The sequence below is a fragment of the Sphaeramia orbicularis genome, chromosome 18 (assembly GCF_902148855.1).
Source record: "Sphaeramia orbicularis chromosome 18, fSphaOr1.1, whole genome shotgun sequence".
Lineage (NCBI taxonomy): Eukaryota > Metazoa > Chordata > Actinopteri > Kurtiformes > Apogonidae > Sphaeramia > Sphaeramia orbicularis.
The window spans coordinates 24,290,206-24,310,485 of record NC_043974.1 but is presented as its reverse complement, the minus strand read 5'-3'; the positions used below and the strand labels follow the sequence as shown (position 1 = coordinate 24,310,485).

General features: G+C 37.9%; 1 protein-coding gene and 1 non-coding gene across 2 annotated transcripts in view; both read right to left on the bottom strand.

Moving 5' to 3' along the window:
* Window positions 1-20,280, bottom strand: part of m1ap (meiosis 1 associated protein) — a 40,410-nt gene that overhangs the window by 1,662 nt on the left and 18,468 nt on the right. Inside the window, exons 4-10 of the mRNA XM_030161905.1 lie at window positions 4,563-4,709; window positions 4,311-4,470; window positions 2,564-2,705; window positions 1,664-1,727; window positions 1,403-1,545; window positions 372-487; window positions 202-277 (exon numbers count right to left, since the gene is read on the bottom strand). Of these exons, the coding sequence (XP_030017765.1) occupies window positions 202-277; window positions 372-487; window positions 1,403-1,545; window positions 1,664-1,727; window positions 2,564-2,705; window positions 4,311-4,470; window positions 4,563-4,709 (848 nt within the window). The remainder of the gene's footprint in view (window positions 1-201; window positions 278-371; window positions 488-1,402; window positions 1,546-1,663; window positions 1,728-2,563; window positions 2,706-4,310; window positions 4,471-4,562; window positions 4,710-20,280) is intronic.
* On the bottom strand, window positions 16,900-16,971 carry trnaa-ugc (transfer RNA alanine (anticodon UGC)). The gene has a single exon. It is a non-coding gene; the product is annotated as a tRNA-Ala (tRNA).

Genomic DNA, 20,280 nt, shown 5'->3' with positions numbered 1-20,280 from the left:
CTGCCATCTAGTGACTATAGTAAAAAAAGCAGCTAATGTTGCACACAAAGATGGGAGTTGCAATGATAAAGAATGCTCCTACAGTGTGATAAAATGTTAAAAAAGCAGCTTGGCATCTGCTGTCAGATTTCATCACTGTCTGCATAAGTATATGAGCGGCACATCCTGACAGTTCCACTGTCATAGAGGAGCTGTGTTTACCTGTCGTGGCTGTCTGCCCGCTGTGGCTTTAGGGCCCTCTAGTGGTGGTGGCCCTTTGGTGGCCGCTGGCTGGAGCCTGAAAGCATTGTCATCATCATTACAGGGTTTGTTCAATCACCATTGCATCACATTATCCTGTTTTATGAGTCTGACGTTAAGAAGGACCTGACCTGTACGGGTATCGTGGCTGTGAGACCAGACCTCTGCTCCTGAGGTGCTGGTAGAGGTGACCATTCAGAGACAAAGGGTTGAACACAAACTCCTCATCCAGCTGAGTGAGACAAGCCTGTAAAAACAGACAGAAAACATACATTACAATGCTATGTGGATGTTTTAGGCATGTTTATACCTTTATTTGATATGTGAAGTGGCAGGAAATTAGACAAAGCACAGGATGGGCTCTACTACGACTAAGACTAAACAAAAAAAATGTAACAAAAAGTTATTCATGTTACAATGAGCTAAATGCACAATCTGAATTGAAAGAGCTGTTTTGTTTTTTTTTGTAACACTGAAATATAACACAAAATGCCATTATAAATAAGACATTTTGGTGCAACAGAGATGCCCTGGACTACAAGTCACATCATTTTCAGATTTTCAGTGAAATTTAAATGTAAAAATGACCATCCCCACTATATTCATGACTCATATTTCAAGTGCAATACCTGTAAAAATAGTATTTTTTCATCTTTTTTTTTTTTTTTTTAATTTTAGCTCAATGAGACATTGGTGCATTAGGTCAAAACCAGAATAAACTTCTTTTTTGATGTTTTTTTTGTATAATATATATAAAATTTTTACATTTCACCCAACTGAAATGAGAGTGTAATGCTGGTGCCAATGTAAAAATTCAATTGTAAGCATATCTTAGGCGAAATGTATGTGAAATTTTAACACATTTAAAATAAAAAGTGCAGTAGTATCTCTTTGAAGGGATAGGATGACCTGTTTAAATGACTGAACTATTTTTGTTTCAGCTTTAAATATGTTTGGTATCAGTTAAAGTGTACATACTAGAGGTGTGCTACTATAACTGAAGTGCAAGTTTCGGTAGATGTAATATCTTTCCTTTCCTTTCCTTTCCTTTCCTTTCCTTTCCTTTCCTTTCCTTTCCTTTCCTTTCCTTTCCTTTCCTTTCCTTTCCTTTCCTTTCCTTTCCTTTCCTTTCCTTTCCTTTCCTTTCCTTTCCTTTCCTCACCTGTATAGTCTGTGTGGCTTCAGTTGTGGGGTCCTGAGTTGAAACGGCCAGTGAACATGGCAGCAGGAGCTCTCTGGACGCCACAGGCTTTAAAAGGAGTGAGAGGGACGGGGAGGGCTGCAGGACATAGTGAGAGTACACACCTATGTTGTACACACACAAACACAGGGAGTGAAAGTACACACACATACCCTAATGGGAATCAGCGACACTCTGTTCTGACTCCGTCACATACACACAAACACACACACACATATAGACCTGAGTCTCCAGCTGTTCCCCTCTGGGACGGTTCTGACTGCAGCAGTAGGAACAAATTACAACTCTGAAAGCAGGACAAAAAAGCTCCAGTTAAAAATAGACCTAAATCTAAAAATGATGGAATATGGAAACGTTCATGGATGTATTAAAAGTGATCAGTTCTATATATTACTCTCAGCAGTCACACAGAAGATGTAGTCTTCACATTTGAGAATCCAACTGATGATCATTATATTTCAGTCTATTTCAGTCAGATGTCATGAGGAGTTAGCCGCGGCTTCTACACTACTTTGACACTACTTCTAGTTTGTGTCATATTTACTCAGATGCAGCCAAATGACTGCTAACAGAGCAGTTTTACATCAGCATTGCAGGGCCTCTCTGTGTGGAATTTAACTGTTCTCCCTTCGTGACTCTGTGGGTTTTCTCGAGCTTCCTCCCACCATCCAAACCCACCCACATGAAGGTTAATTGGTCACTCTAAATTGGCGTGAATGTGAGAGTGAACGTCAGTTTATGTTAACACTGCTATGATTTGGTATCACATCCAGGGTGTACCCCACTTGCTGGGATGGGCTTCAGTACGCCCTTTGACCTTCAAGGGGATTAAGCAGTTCAGAGATTTAATGAAAGAAGAAACACTTCAACATGAAAACTACAAAGCTTTGGGCTTAAATATGTCAGATACAGCTGTTTGTAAAGTCATGTTTTCATAACATACTGCATGTGAAGCTGTATGTCAGGGGTCAGAGGTCGCATGCATTGTATTGCCGTTTCCTGTTGGAGCTTTTTGTTGTAACAGTTCAACAGATGCTTCAGATCTGTCTCAAGCCCCCTCTACTTCTATAGCAAGTCTTATCTGTGCTAAGCAAGTAGCATGAAAACAGCATATTAATGCACCCTGAGTGTGTGGCAGAGAGCGTGGAATAAGTTGTGGTTGGTCTCCATCTCATCCCAGTCCAGCTGCCAGCAGGTGGTGGGGCGGATCACCAGCGGCAGGCCATACAACACACTCTCACATAGTCCATCAGCACGCAGACTCCTACACAACACACACACATACACATGACCTTAAGTGTACAAACCACCTTTACAGCTGTTCTCTCCAGTTTGAGGAAATAAACTGTCTGTGGTTGTTTGTCAGAGAAACACATTCATCTTCTCTCAGCTCCTAAAACACTTTTAAGCAAAAACGCATAACAAATCATCATGAGACACACAATGACATCATCTACTGTCAAGGTGAATTTGCTAACAGTATCTCTGTCCTCTAGTTTCATATAAATAGTTAAATGGTGCTCCTGTAAATCATGAGTCATCAGTATGTAAAGCACACACTCGCTGCAACTCCTGAAAATGGAAAACAAATGCAAATCAGGCAACAGGAAGAAACAGTTTACACAGGTCACACCTGAAAGTACATCAGTGGAAAAGCAGTATGTACTTAGTAATTGTTCTGAGTTTTTCCATTAGTTTGTGTTTTATGTTTCATTTTGCAATTTCAGTTTAGTTGTTCCTACTTTTTGATGTGGATTTGATATTCATTTAGTTTTATTTCTGGAAACTGCATAGTTTTACAATAATTTTCAGTATTAGTTTCTCAATGTGGCATTTTTGGGCAAGAATCAAAAACAACAAAATAGAACAAAATATCACATTTTTAATATCCACAACGTGAGAATAAGGAGACCCCCCCCCTCCAACAACTTTCAGACTGGACCTTTTAGACATGGAGCTTTTTTCTGGTACTGTGTAGTGGTTTTGAGGGACTCCAGCAGAACAAAGCCGACTCTTTTTGGAGGAGAGAGTTTCATCCCAGAAACATCCCACTACTGCCTTCAGTCAGAATGGATCCATTCAGAGGCAAAATTATAACTATGGTCGCACATATGATCACACTCACAGACACTCCTCTTCACTATCTCTATTCAGCAACAGTTTGGGCATTTAACCCATAAAGACCCAAACCACCACTGGCCACCAAAAGCATCTCCTGATCTAAAATGTTCAAGACTTATTGATCCACTTATCCTATCAATCCATGCGAATAAATGGTGTAAAATACAGTTTGTTGTCTTTTCCTGGTCATCAAATATGACCCATTTGGATGTTCAGAGGCTCCGTTGTGAACATGGAAACACCGTCATCTTCTACAGCATTGATTCACCAGTAAAACCCATGGAGTTGGACTAATGACAGTGGATGGAGATGCTTGGTTTATGTTCAACTAATCATAGATTTGCTGAAAAAGTCACTTTTTCTTCAGTTTTCTCTGCTTTGATGTAAACAACCTTTGAATTTACTATGAGTTTTCATGAACATCTGAATTGAATATAGGAAATTAAATCCAGGAAAATACCTGATTTACAGTGAAAAATGCAAAATGCAGAGGATAATATTATAATGAATAGTGATAAATCAGTTACGAAAGGTTAAATAGAGAAAACAATTTATTTGGAAACTGACATAAAAGTAACAATGGGTCTTTATGGGTTAAAGAAAGAATTTTTTTTTATTTTTATTTTTTTCTGAGATTCCAAGTAAATAACCAGTTCCTTGGCCTCTCATCAGTCAGGTATTTTGTTGGATATTTCACTAAAGCTTAAAAATAATGGGCTTCTTAACATGTCTTCCTTTTGTCTCTTACTTGATTGCCTTCAGTCTCTGAGGTGTGAGGCCCTGACTGGCTGAACCCCTAGCGGCGGGAAGGAAGTCATGCATGTTTTCTGTCTTCACTCCAATGTTGGGGCTCATGGGAATGAGGGCGGGGCTAATGAGACGCTCTTGCATGTCGCACTTAACACACACTGTACAGAAGGCAAAGACTGTAAGAAAAGGAGCTTCAGAAGAACCAAAACTATAGACTAAAACGGGTTTCTGTGAGTCTGCAGTAACACACCAGGATTTATTGAGCCCGGCAGCAGGAGGTGAAGGTGCTCTCTGTCTCCTCCCTGTTCCAGAAGCCACGCCTTCAGCACCATTTCCATGGCAAACACACTGTTGTCCACCTGCTGCAGATCGATTTCTGTGCCCAACATAAAGGAATCTATAAAAGCAAAAAGAAGAGTCAATATATGTCATTTTAGTGACGAACAACAAACAAATCTGTTCTTGACAATAAAAAAGTATAGGTTTGGAGAATGGAAAATTTTATGAATAAAATAGTTTTATTAATAAAGTGGTTTTGTAATGTTGAGGCAAAAATGTAAGTTGTTTTGAGTTTACACAACACACTAGTCAAAGAAAATCAAGAAGAATAGTTATAATGCTGATGTTTCTTTCATTATAAGTTATATTTGAACCACTGTTGTGATTTTGTTGGGATTGATAGGAATTTTTTTCTTCCTCCAAAGGGGACAAGGGGAAAAAGAAAACAGAACCACTAAACTAATGCATGTCTCCTTGGTCATCAACAGCATCCGTGAGCATTTTTTGTACATTTTTAGACTTGATCGTACGCTTTCATTATTTCCCCTATTCCGCCACTAGATGGCAGCAACATTCAACAAACTCTGTCCACCCTATGGCCTCAGTGACTTCTCGAGTTGCTTTAGTCTACTTAAAGTTGTTGTCACTGGAAGGTTTTAGTGTCTGGATCATCCAAAACCCCACTTAAGCCTGAGTGGATAAGAGTACTTGGCTTGGCACCTGGGAGGAAGAGAAGGATGTCAAGCAGGTTTTTTTTTAAGGTGAAGTGAGGAGTAGAAGTTGGCTGTCTTTTGGCTGCTGTGTTAATTTTCTGGTTTATTCTGGTGATTTGAAGTATTTAAATGTAAATCTCCTACTATCTCATCCCACTGGCACTGCTGAGATTTCTATGTCGTCCGGTTTCTACATAATATCACATAATAGAGAGACATCCTCTGTGAACATGCCCCACCCTGTTCTTCTTTTGTTCGGGGTCCTTTCTGTTACATCAGAGCCTGGACACAAACCTTTCCTCTGTTGCTGAATAGTTAATGATCCATCAGGAGATAACTAATTGGAGAGCAGGGAGCAGCAAGGAGAAGGAATGTGGTGCAGGAGCGAGGGAAGGGACAGATGGATGGAGAAAAGGTTGACACTGTGGGGATAAGACAGAGAGCAGGGAAGACGGATGGAGAATAGACAAAGTACTTAAACTCTCCCAGCTAGAAACTTTAAATTCCTAGAATAAAATATGTCATTGCCTCTTTCATCTGTCAGACACTGCTATTTTTAGTTCTGGGCCAAAGTTTTCAGAAGTGTCTCATCCTGGAATAAGTACTTCTTCCGCAGGGAAAAAATTATATTTGCAACTTTTTTGGCTGCGTTTATGCAATGAGATGGACATTTGTGGTGTGAAGTAGAAGAAGCTGATGCAAAAAGAATGAAGGCTTTAAACAGGAAGACAGAAGGGGATTAAAAAGATAAGTTCTTATCAATGCAGTTTCCATGTATGAGTCTTCGCTCTCATTTCTGTCACATGCTGTACTCCTCTAATTTTGAAGAACGAGTGGATATGTTCTAAAACTTGGGATTAGTGCCACAAACGAGACCCGAATGTTATGTCAGCCCTGCAATCCTTAGTGAAGGCAGCGTGGGTGCAGAGAAAGCATTTTAAGGCAATAACAGGAGAAGGAAGCCAGGATCAATCCACATTACCCCCAAACTAATGAGAAAAGAGAAACAGAGACATAAAAAGCTGAGAGAGGGATGGAGAGAATACATTACAGACATGCAAGACTAGAGGAGGAAGAGAAAGAAAGAGAGAGGGATGGTAATAGTAATGGGAAGATAAGAGGGATATCCTCGGACAGAGATGGAGGGTTGAGGCAAAATCGATCCTCATTCCCTCAAATGATGTCCGTCTGGGGAATGGGGATGGAGAGACGAGGAGTCAGCAGGAGGAGGGAGTAGAGAGAGAGAGAGAGAGAGAGAGAGAGAGAGAGAGAGAGAGAGAGAGAGAGAGAGAGAGACAGAGAGACAGAGAGACAGAGAGAGAGAGAGAGAGAGAGAGAGAGAGAGAGAAATATGGAAGTGGAAGGTGTATACAGACCAGAAAGGAAAAAGAGAGAGGACAGAGGAAGATAAGATAGAGAGGAGATGGATGGGTAATGGAGCATGCTGCTGGAAAAGGTTGTTCTCTAGTAATTAGACCATATGTGGGTAAAAGAAAGAGTATGGGATGGAAAGAGTGGAAGAAGGGTGTGTTCGAGTGGTGTGTGGCTTTCCACAGTGGAATATATTACTGACAGGTGACAGTCATTAACCTCGATGTGTGTGTTCAGTGTTCAGACAGTGAGGAGCTGGGCAGCGCTGTTTGTCTGTCTCCAGTCGGCTTATCTAACTTCATGAAGAATGTGTTTACACTGTTAAATCTCTCTACAGCTGCCGCTCCTTCTGATTCTGCTGAGTTCATTAAGAGTGTATCTACTGTGGGTTTGTAAGATTAAATAAATCAATTATGCATTATCATTTGTCCCTGCCAACTGGAACGCTCCATCCTTTTTTATTTCTTGCTCTTTTAATCTGTTTCCTGTTTCGATGTTCCTTCATAATGAGAGATTAAGAAATGAATTAAGTTATGACAGAACAAATGACCTGTGTCTTTGGTGTACATGTCTAATAGTGATGCTGCGTCTCCTTAGAGTTTAGTCTAAGAGGATCAATAAGAATCCATGTGTTACTCAAAACTAGAGTGGCTAGCTTTTTTACACGTGTTAACTCGTCAAAAGGATTAAATCTCTTGATAGTGATTATGTGAGACGACTGTGATCATTTTTCATAATCATTAGAATTGTTTCCATTCAGCTAATGTCACTGTTTCCATGTTGGTTCCCACTGTTTGAGATGTGACTCATCCTGTTATCTGCTGTGGTTTATAATAAAGCTGCTACTAATGAGTATATTTACTGCCATTTAATCTGTTAATTATTTTCTCAGTTCCTTGTTTAATTTAATTTCTCCTCTCTGTTTGCCAGTTATCTATAATGTATGTGGTTGGTTCCCATGAAAGGTGTTATATAACTTTAAACTTTTACTACTTTTTATTGGTCTATAAAACATCAGAAAAGGATTAAACAGTGATACCCCTTGGTCAGAATATTGTCACCAAATTTCTGGTTTGGTCCACAGTCTATGGACATTCAGTTTACAGTCACAGAGGAAAGAAGACACCAGAAAATATCACAAAAATGACTGATGATCAGTTATCAAACAGTTTTTGATTAATTTAACAGTGGATGAGTAATTGTTACAGCTCTAGTTCTAGCTCCAGTTCCAGTCTAGGTGCAGGGTTGGACTGGAGAGATGGATATAGTGGATATAAAACATCTATACAGTCCTGTTAAAATGTCAGCTTTTTGTGAAGTAAAGAAATGAAGTCACGATAAATCATTTCAGAACTTTTTCCACCTTTAATCCATAAAGGCCCAGTACTACTTTTGTGGCAGTTTCCAGAGGAATTTTTCTCTCTATTTGATCTTTCTTGAGTGTTTTATTATCATATATTACAATATTATCCTTTGCATTTTGCATGTTTTTCCAGTGAAAATCGTGTATTTTCCTATATTTTATTTCCTGATCATGAAGATGTTCATAAACTCAGATTAAAGTTAAGGATAATTAGGTCAAAAATAGTGAAAATTGAAGAAAAAGTGACTTTCTCAGCAAAGATATCAATAACTGAACATAAACCAAGTGTCTCCATCCACTGTCATTGATCAAATTCCATGGGTTTTAGTGGTGAATCAACATTGTAGCAGATGACGGTGTTTCCACATTCACTATGAAGCCTCTGAACATCCAAATGGGTCATATCTGATGACCATGAATAGATGACAAATTGCATTTTACACCAATTATTTAGATGTATTGATAGGATTAGTGGATCAACAGGTATTAAACATTTTAGATCAGTAGATGCTTTTGGTCTTTATGGGTTAATGTGACCTATAAAACTGTACAACTCCATTATAAACTAAACCAATTTTAGGGGGGGAGTAAAAAAAAAAACAACACCCTAAAATAACATTGTTGTATAAGTGTGCACACCCGCTTAAAACCAATTAACCAATCATATTTACACTCATGTTTAATAGGTGTCAGTACACAGTACACCTGTCTCTGATTAAAGCCACGATCCACAGGGAGTTTCCAAAGCATTAGATGGATCTCAGTGTTATAAGGTATCAGTCAGGAGGAGGGTACAAAAGAAGTACCAAGTCATTAGTTTTACCATGGAACACAGTGAATACAGTCAGCATCAAGTATAGAAAATATGACGCAACAGTGACATTACCAAAAACTGGGCATCCCTCCAAAATAGCTGAAAAGATGAGATGAATACTGGTCATGGAGGCTGCCAAGAGGCCTACAGCAACATTTAAGGAGCTGCTGGAATTTCTGGTATGTACTGGCTATGTAGTACAAGTGATTGTGATTGTGACATGATGTATTCTTTATATGTCTGGGCTATTGGGTGAGGTGGCAAGACAGAAAAACATCCAATTCCAGCTAAATTTTTGCAAAAACACATGAAGCCTCCCAAAAGCATATGGGGAAAATGTGTTATGGTCTGATGTAACCAAGGTTAAACTTCGTAGCTATAATTTCTAAAGGTATATTTGGCACAACAATGAAACATGGTGGTGCCAGTATCATGCTTTGGGGTTGTTTTTCAGTCACAGAAATACTCTGCGGTATACCATGACACCACCAAAATCTTGAAAAATACTTGAGTCAAACATTTTGTCATATTGCCCACTGTAGTTGTCACTGAAATATGTGTCTTTGTTTAAATATTTGATCTGTATGCATTTTTGTTTGTTTAGTAATTAATGACCCCTGCTGGTGGAGAAAAAGTATACGTCAAGGTAGTCATGTGATGCATTTGGTTAGTCATGTGATGCTTCAATCAGCTATTTGATGTTATATAGCAGGGACAAAGAGTTTAGTTGTGTTTTGGAAATTATGGGGAAAACACACCTTTTAAGAAGAGCTACTCCTTACTTTTGGTTGGAGGGCACACACGGTATGGATTACATGTAATTATTATTTATATTGATTTGTATGTGATGTTTATGTTAAATATTGTGTTAAATATGCTTCTTCATGCCAACATTTTGATATTATATGTTATGAGTTATATTATTTCAGTTTTTCATGGTGGTTTGGTGTCTGAAATAAGAGAAAATAAACCAACCATTCATCAACCATCAGTCAGAGCATAGTTCTCTTCTCTAGCCGAAAGAAAAAAGTTTAGGAGCAGCTACACCCACCGCTAATTCAAGTTATACTTAAACTAATTTGCATGAAAATGACTTGTCTTGTAAAATGTAATGATTTCATATGACTAAAAATGACTGGCTACGGATCAGAACCTGTGATGTTTACTTAGAGGACTTCATCAAAAATGCAACTGAGCTACCATGTATTTGCTGAAATAGCTGCAAGCGGTTTTAAGTGCAGAAAGTGAGCTCCAGTTGTTGTCTCATCTCACCCTGAAACAAACACATCATATAGAGGAAGGCTGTTAATGCCCTGCCCACTTACTTCTACATTAGCATCAGTCCTCTGGCTCCACCTGCCTAATTATCTGAGTGTTTCCTGCCCAGATGACTCAGCTATGTTAAATGATGTATGGACACCCTCCTCACACACAACCCCCATCTGAGTATTTTTCTCCGGCTGACACGTTACTGTGAGGTCATTGGATTTCATTTTTTGTCCTTCAATTGAATAAACATATTCGTGATTAACCTTTCTGGCTGTTGCTTTCCTTCAGCTGTCTGTTCTTTCAGTTAAATGAAGGTTAAAGAAGGTTCATACCACTTTTTCATCCCACTCCTGAAAAACATCAATAATTTAATCTAATAATTTAATCAAAATTCACTGTGTACTCCTGATAAGTCATGGCTAGACAGTATTCGTATAACGCTGTACATTTTTAACATGTTGCTCTGTTACAAATTAGTACAAAATGTAGAAAACTACTGTGTTAAACTGGCATCTCATGTGTAACGTGTGGAAATAATCTTTCCTGGACGCTGTAGATAAATAAACACTGACTAAAGGTGCAGATGTCTTATTCTTTCGTCACATTTCTAGTGAACCTGGAACGAGGCTCGGTGTAATGTTGTTTATGTTTGCATTGCTGTGAACTGTGAAAACACCAATTCCCATTTGTTTAAGATTGATTTTTCCAAAAAGTCAAAGTCACACAGTGGAAATCCAGTGAGTATTGCCACCTTTTATCTTTTTAAATACCACGTCTGAGTTTCTCTTTCACAGTCACACAACAAATCATACAACATTGTATCGGTCTCAAGACAGGGTTTTCTTATAGCTTCTGTGGGGCTTAGGCGCTGTGGAGTGGGATTTAGCGGTCATTCCCCTGAGAAAATGCAATGTTAAATTGTAATTTCACTGTGAAAAAACACAGTTATATTGTTCACTTTATACTCAAAGATGTAATATGCTCAGATGAGGTAAGTGCAATGTCCTTAAGTAATCCCATAAATGTATATTTCATGTATAACTATATATAGCTTCCATAAAATAACAAATGAATGCCAGCAAACTGACTAAGGTGCTGTGAAAACACTTAAGTGCTGCTCTTAAGTGTCATAATGGTAGGAAAATCACTGGAAGTAATTACTACATTCATTGCTTTCTGTACAGATCTCCCCCCTCCCTGTACCTTCATCTTATTGTCCATCCTGTTCTCCTCTCTCTGTCCCGCCCATGCTTTTACTCAGCGCATTAGCAGGATTGCACCATCGACCAGTGTAACATTAGCTCATATGGGAAATAAAGGAGATGGTAAACGAATGCAAAGCCAGAAGAGGAAGCAGAGCTCTACGTTACTACCCTGTTTTCATTCATTTATTTTGATATGGATCAGCTTGTCCAGACACAGCACTGGAATAATGGGAATCCTCATAAGAGCCCCAACAATTAAATCATGATAATGGATAAATATTTTATGGCAGGCTACATGACTAGAAGAGGAGTTTTGACATTGCTTTGTTCTGTTTAAGTTTATCGCTTTAACATTAATCTTAGAGCCATAAGTGCAGTCATAACTTAAATCTGGAGTTGATAAAGTACTGTATTCATTAAATCAAATTCCCTAATTCATCAGGGAAACTCTTCAAGACTTTATTCAGAGGAATGAACTTTAGTTTTTAATCCAAGTGATGGTAGTCACTGATAACAGAACATTTTTGTTTGTCCTCAAATAGGGTCAGAAGTCAGAAACAACACAGTGACTGAGCTGCAAGGAAATGAACTTTCCCCTCAGTGACTGTTTAACATAATGAATAGTGAGCAGGACTGGACTCTTCTATTGTTATTGTTTCAGTTTAGAATCTCTGCCAAAAGGAACTTCTCTGGAGTTTGTGAATAATCTAGTGTCCATAATTTTGAATATATATGATTAAATTTTGGCTGCTCTAGGACAAAGATCTAGGTCAGGAAAAATCCATTAATGGCCATTTTTTAGGCAAAATAGTAAGAAATCATATCTCAGGTTGATTCGGCCCTTATTTACTGAATTTACTGCATGTAAATTCAGATGTGTGTGTATATAGCTATGCCACAAAATGTCCATGTCAAGGTCACAGCTGACCTAAACAATAGCTATATGTCAAGGTTTTGTACACATCATTCTTCCCAATTTTAACTGAGATCATATTTAATAAAACATTTGTATACAACATCTTGGCCTTTGGAAACCAATGATCAACAATTTCCACCTAAACAACAAAAATTTAAACTGTTACATTCTCATAAAATATAGAAAAACATAGAATGAAAAAAGCAACAGTATATGTCACATTTTCACAAATTGAAGTGAGGTATAATTTTCTTAAAAATAATCTTGATTATTTGTATAAACTTGCATTATTATTATTATTAAGTTCAAGTGCTCAGACGAAGTTTATGTTTTCATTGTTTGGGTGCATAAGGTACTGAGCTGTCTTTGCAGAGGTTTGTTCTCTTCATGCTTTCTAGTTACTACTTGGATACTTGGCCATTAAAAAGCTTTCTGTACCCAGTGATCTACTGCAGTTTCAACACGTGCCCTTTATCTTACGGAAGTGTCTGCTTATGCAATGCAAATATAAATGTCACTGCTTAGCACCAATGTGTCAAAGTAATATGAAGGTAAGGCAGAACTTTGATATCAGCCTAATGCGTCCTCATGACACAGCATTACAAAGTGTACATAAACATCAAGGACACATTGATGACAGCCAATCTGCGGAATTTCCCTCCAACGTCCATAATTCACACACAGAGTGACACACACTGTCCTTGTCTGTCTATGTGAGACGTGATGATGAATAGCTCATTGATGCCATCTGAGACTGTGACAAATAGGACATTGATCCTCTGGTCTGAAACGCAGGCTCTTGACAAACCAGTAGCTGTTTGACATAATTGGATTGCAGTCACTTTTGGTAAAGCCATGTGGTCACAGAGACAATTAAAGCTGAAAGATACTTGAAAAGGGCAAAAGCACTGTTATCTGTCTGTCATTTTAGAGGAGAAGGAACAGATGAAAAGAGGAGTTATGGTGAGATATACTTAAAAAGATGGGGACTTCCATTTTTGATAGCTCACTGTTGAATGTGGTGCAGGTCATAGTCTAAATATAATTGGTGACAACATTCATTTGTCTCTGAATTGCCAATAGTTTGTGTTTTGGTTGACGCCATGCTTTAAATGACTATATTTGGACAAAAGGGGAAGACCTGTGGAAGTATTCGAGTCATCTGTGAGGGCTTATGGGTGAGCTAATGCTAAATGCAAACTTACTGTGTCTGAAAAACTGTAAATGTCATCAGACACTGCATGCAAACATCCTTTTGTTAGTGAAACCCATTAACCACAACTACAAACTGTCAGGAAAAAAGACATTTCATTAAATAAATAGAAACTCCAGAAAAGTCAGACTTGTTAGGCAACTGAGCACAAAATCAACACAAACTGGGGACATTTAACTAAGAGTATATTTATATTCAAAGCTTTTTATTCAACCTTAGATCCTATTAATAATCTATAAAGGGATCAGATCACCCATAGAGGTTCCAAATAAAACCAATGAGAGTAGAATGATTAATATTTTTAGAGAGACATTCAATAAAGGTCCATGGGAGCCCAGGTTTTTGTAGCCACTCCCAGTGGCCATCAGCGGTATTACAACTTTAATACACTTCTACATTGGCTTCATTTTGGGGTTGAGGTCCTTGAAGCTCTTGGCACAAGTACAATGTTTGGAGCTGGTTTGTATGTATATCAAAATAAAAAACAAAAAAACAATTTTACATACAAATACAATTAGTTGGCAGCTATTAAATTAATTGATAATTACTTTTGATAATCGATTTATGTGTTGGAGCAGTTTCCCAAGAAAACATTCTACATTGTCTGACATCAGTTTCTTACATTGAAATATTATACTCCCTCTCCCCCGTGACAGTAAACTGACATCTTTGAGCTAATCACTGAATAAAACATTTGATTACATCATCTTGGGCACTGGGAAACACTGATCAACATTTTTCACCAAAACAACAAAAGCAAAATTGTTAGTTGCAACCCCATAAAATATACAAATATGAGTACATAGAATAAAGAATAAATTGTTCTTCAGTTCACTCATTTTACATTTGGGTCTGGTGATTAATCATGTAAATTAATGCAATTAATCTTGTAAATGCTTTAATTGACTTCTCCCTATCCCCTTATATTGGTTGACTGATTTACTGATTGATTTTTATTAGTCCCCAACCTTAATGACTTTTTAAACCCTATGAACAATTGAACTGCTCACGTTACATTATTTATTACAAAACGTCTCCTTTACAGCTCGCTCTTTTCTCCCATTGAGTGGAAAATACAATTCATTACCACAAAAGTGCCTTTCCTAAAATACAACTCAAGCTTTTCATAATGTTCCAACCAAAAGAAATCAACTCAAATTGGGGACATTTTACTCAGACGTACATTCTTTATGTCCTCATAAACACAACCACAGAACAAAAATGGTTATTCCTATAAATCTTGCCCATGTGAACAGGGCCAGCAGAGAGAAGAGAGTAAAGTGATGGCAAGAGATCAACTGCCTGCTTTCAAGCAGAATCTGGAAACAGGGGAGGGTTACATAGGAGAGAAGGACAGAGAGACTTGGAGAGGATGGCAGCTGGACGTCCTCTTTGAAGCTCTGGAAAACACAAGATGACGGAGGATGAGAAGAGTTCTACAGACAGGATTCAAGGAGGAACATGAGAGTGGAGAGGAGAAGGGTGAAAACCAGGAAGAGATGATGAAATTTAACACATGTGCAGCTGAAAGTATACTTTAAAATTTTTATGTGGAAAGCAAGTTTCTTTATGTCTATCAATGAAACAATAATAACTACAAAACACCCAAGACTACTAAATGGACAACACACAGGCTTGAAAAGAGCTCATGTTATGCCATTAAACCTCTCTAAAACATGCCACATGTGACTTCATGGAGACAGGGAAAGAAGATGAGAGCATAAGTGGGTGGGACTACAGACCTATAAAGTGGGGAGGAGAGAGATGGACTAAGAGATTGGAGATGTGATTGCAAAGGACACCAAAGAATGAGTTGAATGACCTTGTTTTCCTTAAGTGGTTTTAGGCCCAAGATGAGAGAGACATGCAATCTATCTGTGTTTACTCACATACAGATAAAGATGGGAAATGCTAATGGGAGCAGTACATTTTTGTCCTGTTGCAATGGTAGGGAGTATGAGACAGTCATTTTGCCAGACAGTGCTCCTACAGGAGATATTAAAGGTACAGGAGATTAACTGATGTATCATAGATACCCAATTCAAGAGCCTAGACTAATTTTGTCGCTTGTTAAGACATAAACTAACCTTCGGCAAATTTGTTTGCAAGGATGTTGCTGTTCCATGGTGATAAGACAGTTTTTGCACTGGAATAACATCATTTGGCATATTTCTGTTTCTTTGAAGGTGTCAGAGGTAGGGCTGTACTAAGATTAGAAAGAGTAAATCATGCCAATAAATGTAATTCTATATGTTAATTTCTTATCTTGCTCTATTTAGAAGTGTGTTCAGAATGTCAGGAGTGTCAGCTGGTTGGATTGATGGTCCTGATTCTAAAAACGGACTGGGTTTATGCTTTGATCTCTGATTCTTCCTGCCAAACCTGCTCTCCCAGGACAGACATGTAAAAAAATATCCTCATTCTTACTTTTAGAATTTCACGACACTTTCACTTGCTGCTCTTTATAAAAGTGATCTCCGCTCTACCAGAAGAGGAAGCAAATCTCCTCTCTACGGCAATGATATGGATCAGTGTATCCAGATACAACATAAAGGACACTGTAAAAATTGGAATCTATATAAAAGCTGCAACTAATAAATCATGCAAATGGAGAACTACTTTGAAAAATATCAAGTTACTGAACGATGAGTTTTAATGTTGAAATTTTAGAATTCTTTGATCTTTTTAATTTATTTAATAGAAATTGTATTTGTTTTTCATTAAAGCCAAAAGTATGGACATAATTTAAACCAGCAGTTGATTAAGTACTGTAATAATTAAATAGCATTCCCTAATTCATCCAAGGGACTCTTTCATTTGTGTTTACCCATTTATAATGACTTTATTTGCGAATGCAAATGATGGTATTTACTGATAAAAGACCATTTTTGTTTCCCCTCCAAAACAGGTCAGAGGTTAGATACAGAACAGTGTTTGAACTGGATGGAAATGTGTTTTTCTCTCAGTGACTGTTCAGTGCAGCAAATACTGAAAGGGACCAAGCCCTCAGATTAAAAGGGCTGTATGAAGTAATTAGTATTTTCAGATATTTAAAATTATCAGTAAAAGAGTGTTTAGAAAGAGCTCTGAAGTTATGCTAAAGATGTCGATGTATTGGATTATAGAGTTAGGAACTCAGTTTATTTACACTAACAATCCAGGGGATCTATGTGACCACTAGAGGAAGTAGTGAGTCATTCTGTCGGTCTCTCATGGTGAGGAAAATGACCACCACAGGGCCTCCATTATTGCTTTTGTGGGTTTACGTTGAGGTAAATATTATTTCTTCTCAAGGTGTTACCACTTGGACTGCAATTGGAGCTATAACTGACACGTGACATATTCTCAAATATTTACACTGATCCCATGGTGGACAGATATTATGCATATTTTAAGTTATTATGACATAAGCGGTACTTAAGTATGTTTGACAATTAGTAAACATGGAGATGCTGGGGATTGAACCCAGGACCTCATACATGCAAAGCATGCACTCTACCACTGAGCTACATCCCCTCAGTGATCACACCTATATATTCTACCAACTTATTATAAACTAACACCATGGTACCTATGATCAAAGTGTCAGAAAGTGACTTACTTTAATAGTCAAAGACAGTTGTTGTTTTCAGCACTGGACACAGCTCTAAATGAAAAGAATGGAGTTTGATACAGAAATCACAGTGTTTCTTCTGAGTGAATTGGATTATTAAGCTTATTAAGGTATAAATTTATGTGATATAGTCATGTAAACTATCAGCTGATGCAGCATGTGAAGATTATAAGACACAATGTTACTTTGATGACTGATGACCTCATCTCATCATGATGCCTTAATACAGATGTGTATAAACGATGAGCTTTACACTTTATCCAATGAGTGATACAGTCTGCGGATAAATAGTGTCGTTTCATTGGTGGTTTTGGTATTCGTAAGTCTTTTCCAGTACACAACTTCCCCGTGCTGTAGAGGGTTTAGAATAAGGGATAATGTCAGGTTATTACTATTTCTAAATTAAGTGATGTCCTGTAGTAGCAATAGTTGTACAGAACTATCCTTTCATGTTTTCTTGGTCCACTCCACTCCTTTCTGTTGAAACAGTGGAGCAGAGATTCAACCGAGGGGGAAGGATAGTGGCAGACTGCTAACGGGAAGACAAAGAATAAGGAGCATAACACTTCTTTCTGGGTGTTTAATAGCTGTGAACCATCTGAGCCTCTCAATCTTAAGTCTGTCTCTGTTCTTCCTTCCTGTTGCTGTCAAGACTGCTGGTTGCAAAATCTGCATCTGTAAACTGCAACCTCAGGAAAACGTGAGATTCCACCCCATTACATGAGATGATTAAATGCTAGTTTCTTGTTATGAAGTCAGAATACTTTGACTGCAAATACTAAAATGATAAGAGATTACAGGCAAGGTGTTAGGAGAGGTTAGATGAAGAAAAATGTGTGCATGATGTGCGAGCAAACAGCCATCTCTCAGTATGGGACTAATATGTTCCAGATCCTAGTGTGAAGAAGGATGCATGTCTCCATCTGTATGGCCACCTGCTGCTCTGTGAACGTCACACTGAGGTGCGAACAGGCTGACCTTGGCACCATGTGTGTATGTGGAAGAGAGTGAAAAATCCCAGACACAGTAACTGTCATACATGTGGGGAGTTCATCATAAAAAAATGTTGCAACAGAAAATGCCAAACTTTTGTCCTTATTCATGCTGCTCATTTTATAGAAAACTTATAGTACTATAGTGATCCTATTTTGTGTATGTGTGTTACGGAAGCTGCAGTTGGAATGTGTGTGCATAAGTCAGCAGGTCTGGGTGGGGTTTCCTCTCGTGCACCTCAATGTGCTGCTGACTGTGACGGAAAATTAAGTGAAGGGGGGGGGGGGGGGGGGGGGCTGTGAGGAAGAGAGCGACCCTAGGTTCAATGACTGCAGGTGTGTGGTTGAAATACTAGCTGAGGAGAAAAAGTCTGGTGGAAAGTTGATTTCACACAGAAACAATTACAGAAATATGTTGGAATGGCATTTATTAACATCCAAAGGGAGTTAAGTTTACAGTGGAGTTGGCGAGACAAGACTGTTAGAGAACAGATCATAAATTCCACAAATAGTATCCTTTATTTGATCCATTCATTTGGACTGGATCACAACTCACAGGCGCGTCTTTGAAACTTTGAACAAGAAGCAGGTTTTTAATAGTAGTGAATGTTAATGTTGGTCTGTACATAAAACAGTATGAAAGACTACCATATACTGTTTGTTTCACACATGAGAAGAAAAAATAAGCTTACTAACTCCCATCTATTTGCAAAATAAAATACACAGCATGGCCAGAAAACAGTTGAATCCTTTAATATTTAAAGTTTGCCTGACTATTTTTAATTATGGCATCACTGTGGCATTGTTTTGATAAGCCTATGTAATCAGACAGTCTTTATTTTTGTAATTTTCTGACACATAATATTACTGAACCCTAGACCTGACCCACTGAAGCAACCCCAGATCATAACACTGTTCCCATAGGCTTACACTGTAGGCACTAGGCATGATGGGTAATCACTTCATTTGCCTGTCTTCCTACCCTGATGTGTCCATCAATATGGAACAGGGTCAGTCTGTACTCATCAGACCATATGACCTTTTTCCATTGAAACAAAGCGCAATCTTTATGCTCTCTACAAACTGATGGTTGTTTAAGAAATGATAAGTTCCTAACTGCATCAATTAGAACTGAAGAATTCATTTCCAGCTGAAAAATATTAATCACTGCAGGAATTATTTAATGGAAGGACATTACCTATTTCGTGGTTAAACCCTAGTGGGGACTGAATTGTGTATATTGTGAATAGGTTTTCAATAATAAATGCATGTCAACATATTGAAGATGAATCTCTTCAGATTTGATGGTTTGTCTATGCAAGATAATGTTATGAAGTGATGAATAGCAGTAAATAGCAGACCCCTAAATTAAAACTTTTGGACAACACTCTAAAACAACGTATAACATTTAGAAATAAACCAATTAATTAGCACTATTATGATATTTTCCAGAATTTAGCTCTGATAGCAGCTGATGACACATATTAGGATTCTACATGGGTGTTACTGACTTGAAGGCAAGATTAGACTTAAATGCATGTAACTTTTACTGTAGTGTTTACGTAAGCAGTTGCTGTATTTCCATAAGTGATATTGGACCCATTTATTGGTTATTCACTCATTCCCAGCTTCAAACTACTGTAATATATAACAAATCCACCATTGGTTGACCCACAGATGTTACATCTTAACAATTAGCAGATACAGACTCTCAAGAATGTAAATTACTGTATTGAATTCCAAAATAAATAATAATAAAACATCAAAGTTCAGAAGCATAGAGCTATCAAAAATGAAATGCTATTCAGAGTGTATTTTGCTAAAGTACTGTCGCTTTTTAGGTCTAAAAAAACTCCTTTAAAACAAGGGCAAGTGAGTGAAGGAGTTGCCTTTGGGTACACTGAAGTTTCCCATCATTACTGTAATATCATACAACAAATAAAGGCAAATTGTAAAGCCTCAGGATGAAGATTTAGCTTACCCTTTTATAACTCTTGGCTGTAGGCCATGGGATTATAATCCTCCTTCTCAAGGGACATGAATTTTCAGAGTCATTATTGTTGCGACTCAGAATGGATTTGTGGGATGTTTGCTGATCCAAGTGCAACTGTGTGGGGTGTGCAAATAGCTTAAGTGTTCCGGAGGAGGCACATAAGGAGAAGGAAAACAGTTCTGAACAAAAAGAGAATTACACATTCAAGGTGGCAGTCACAAAGATGA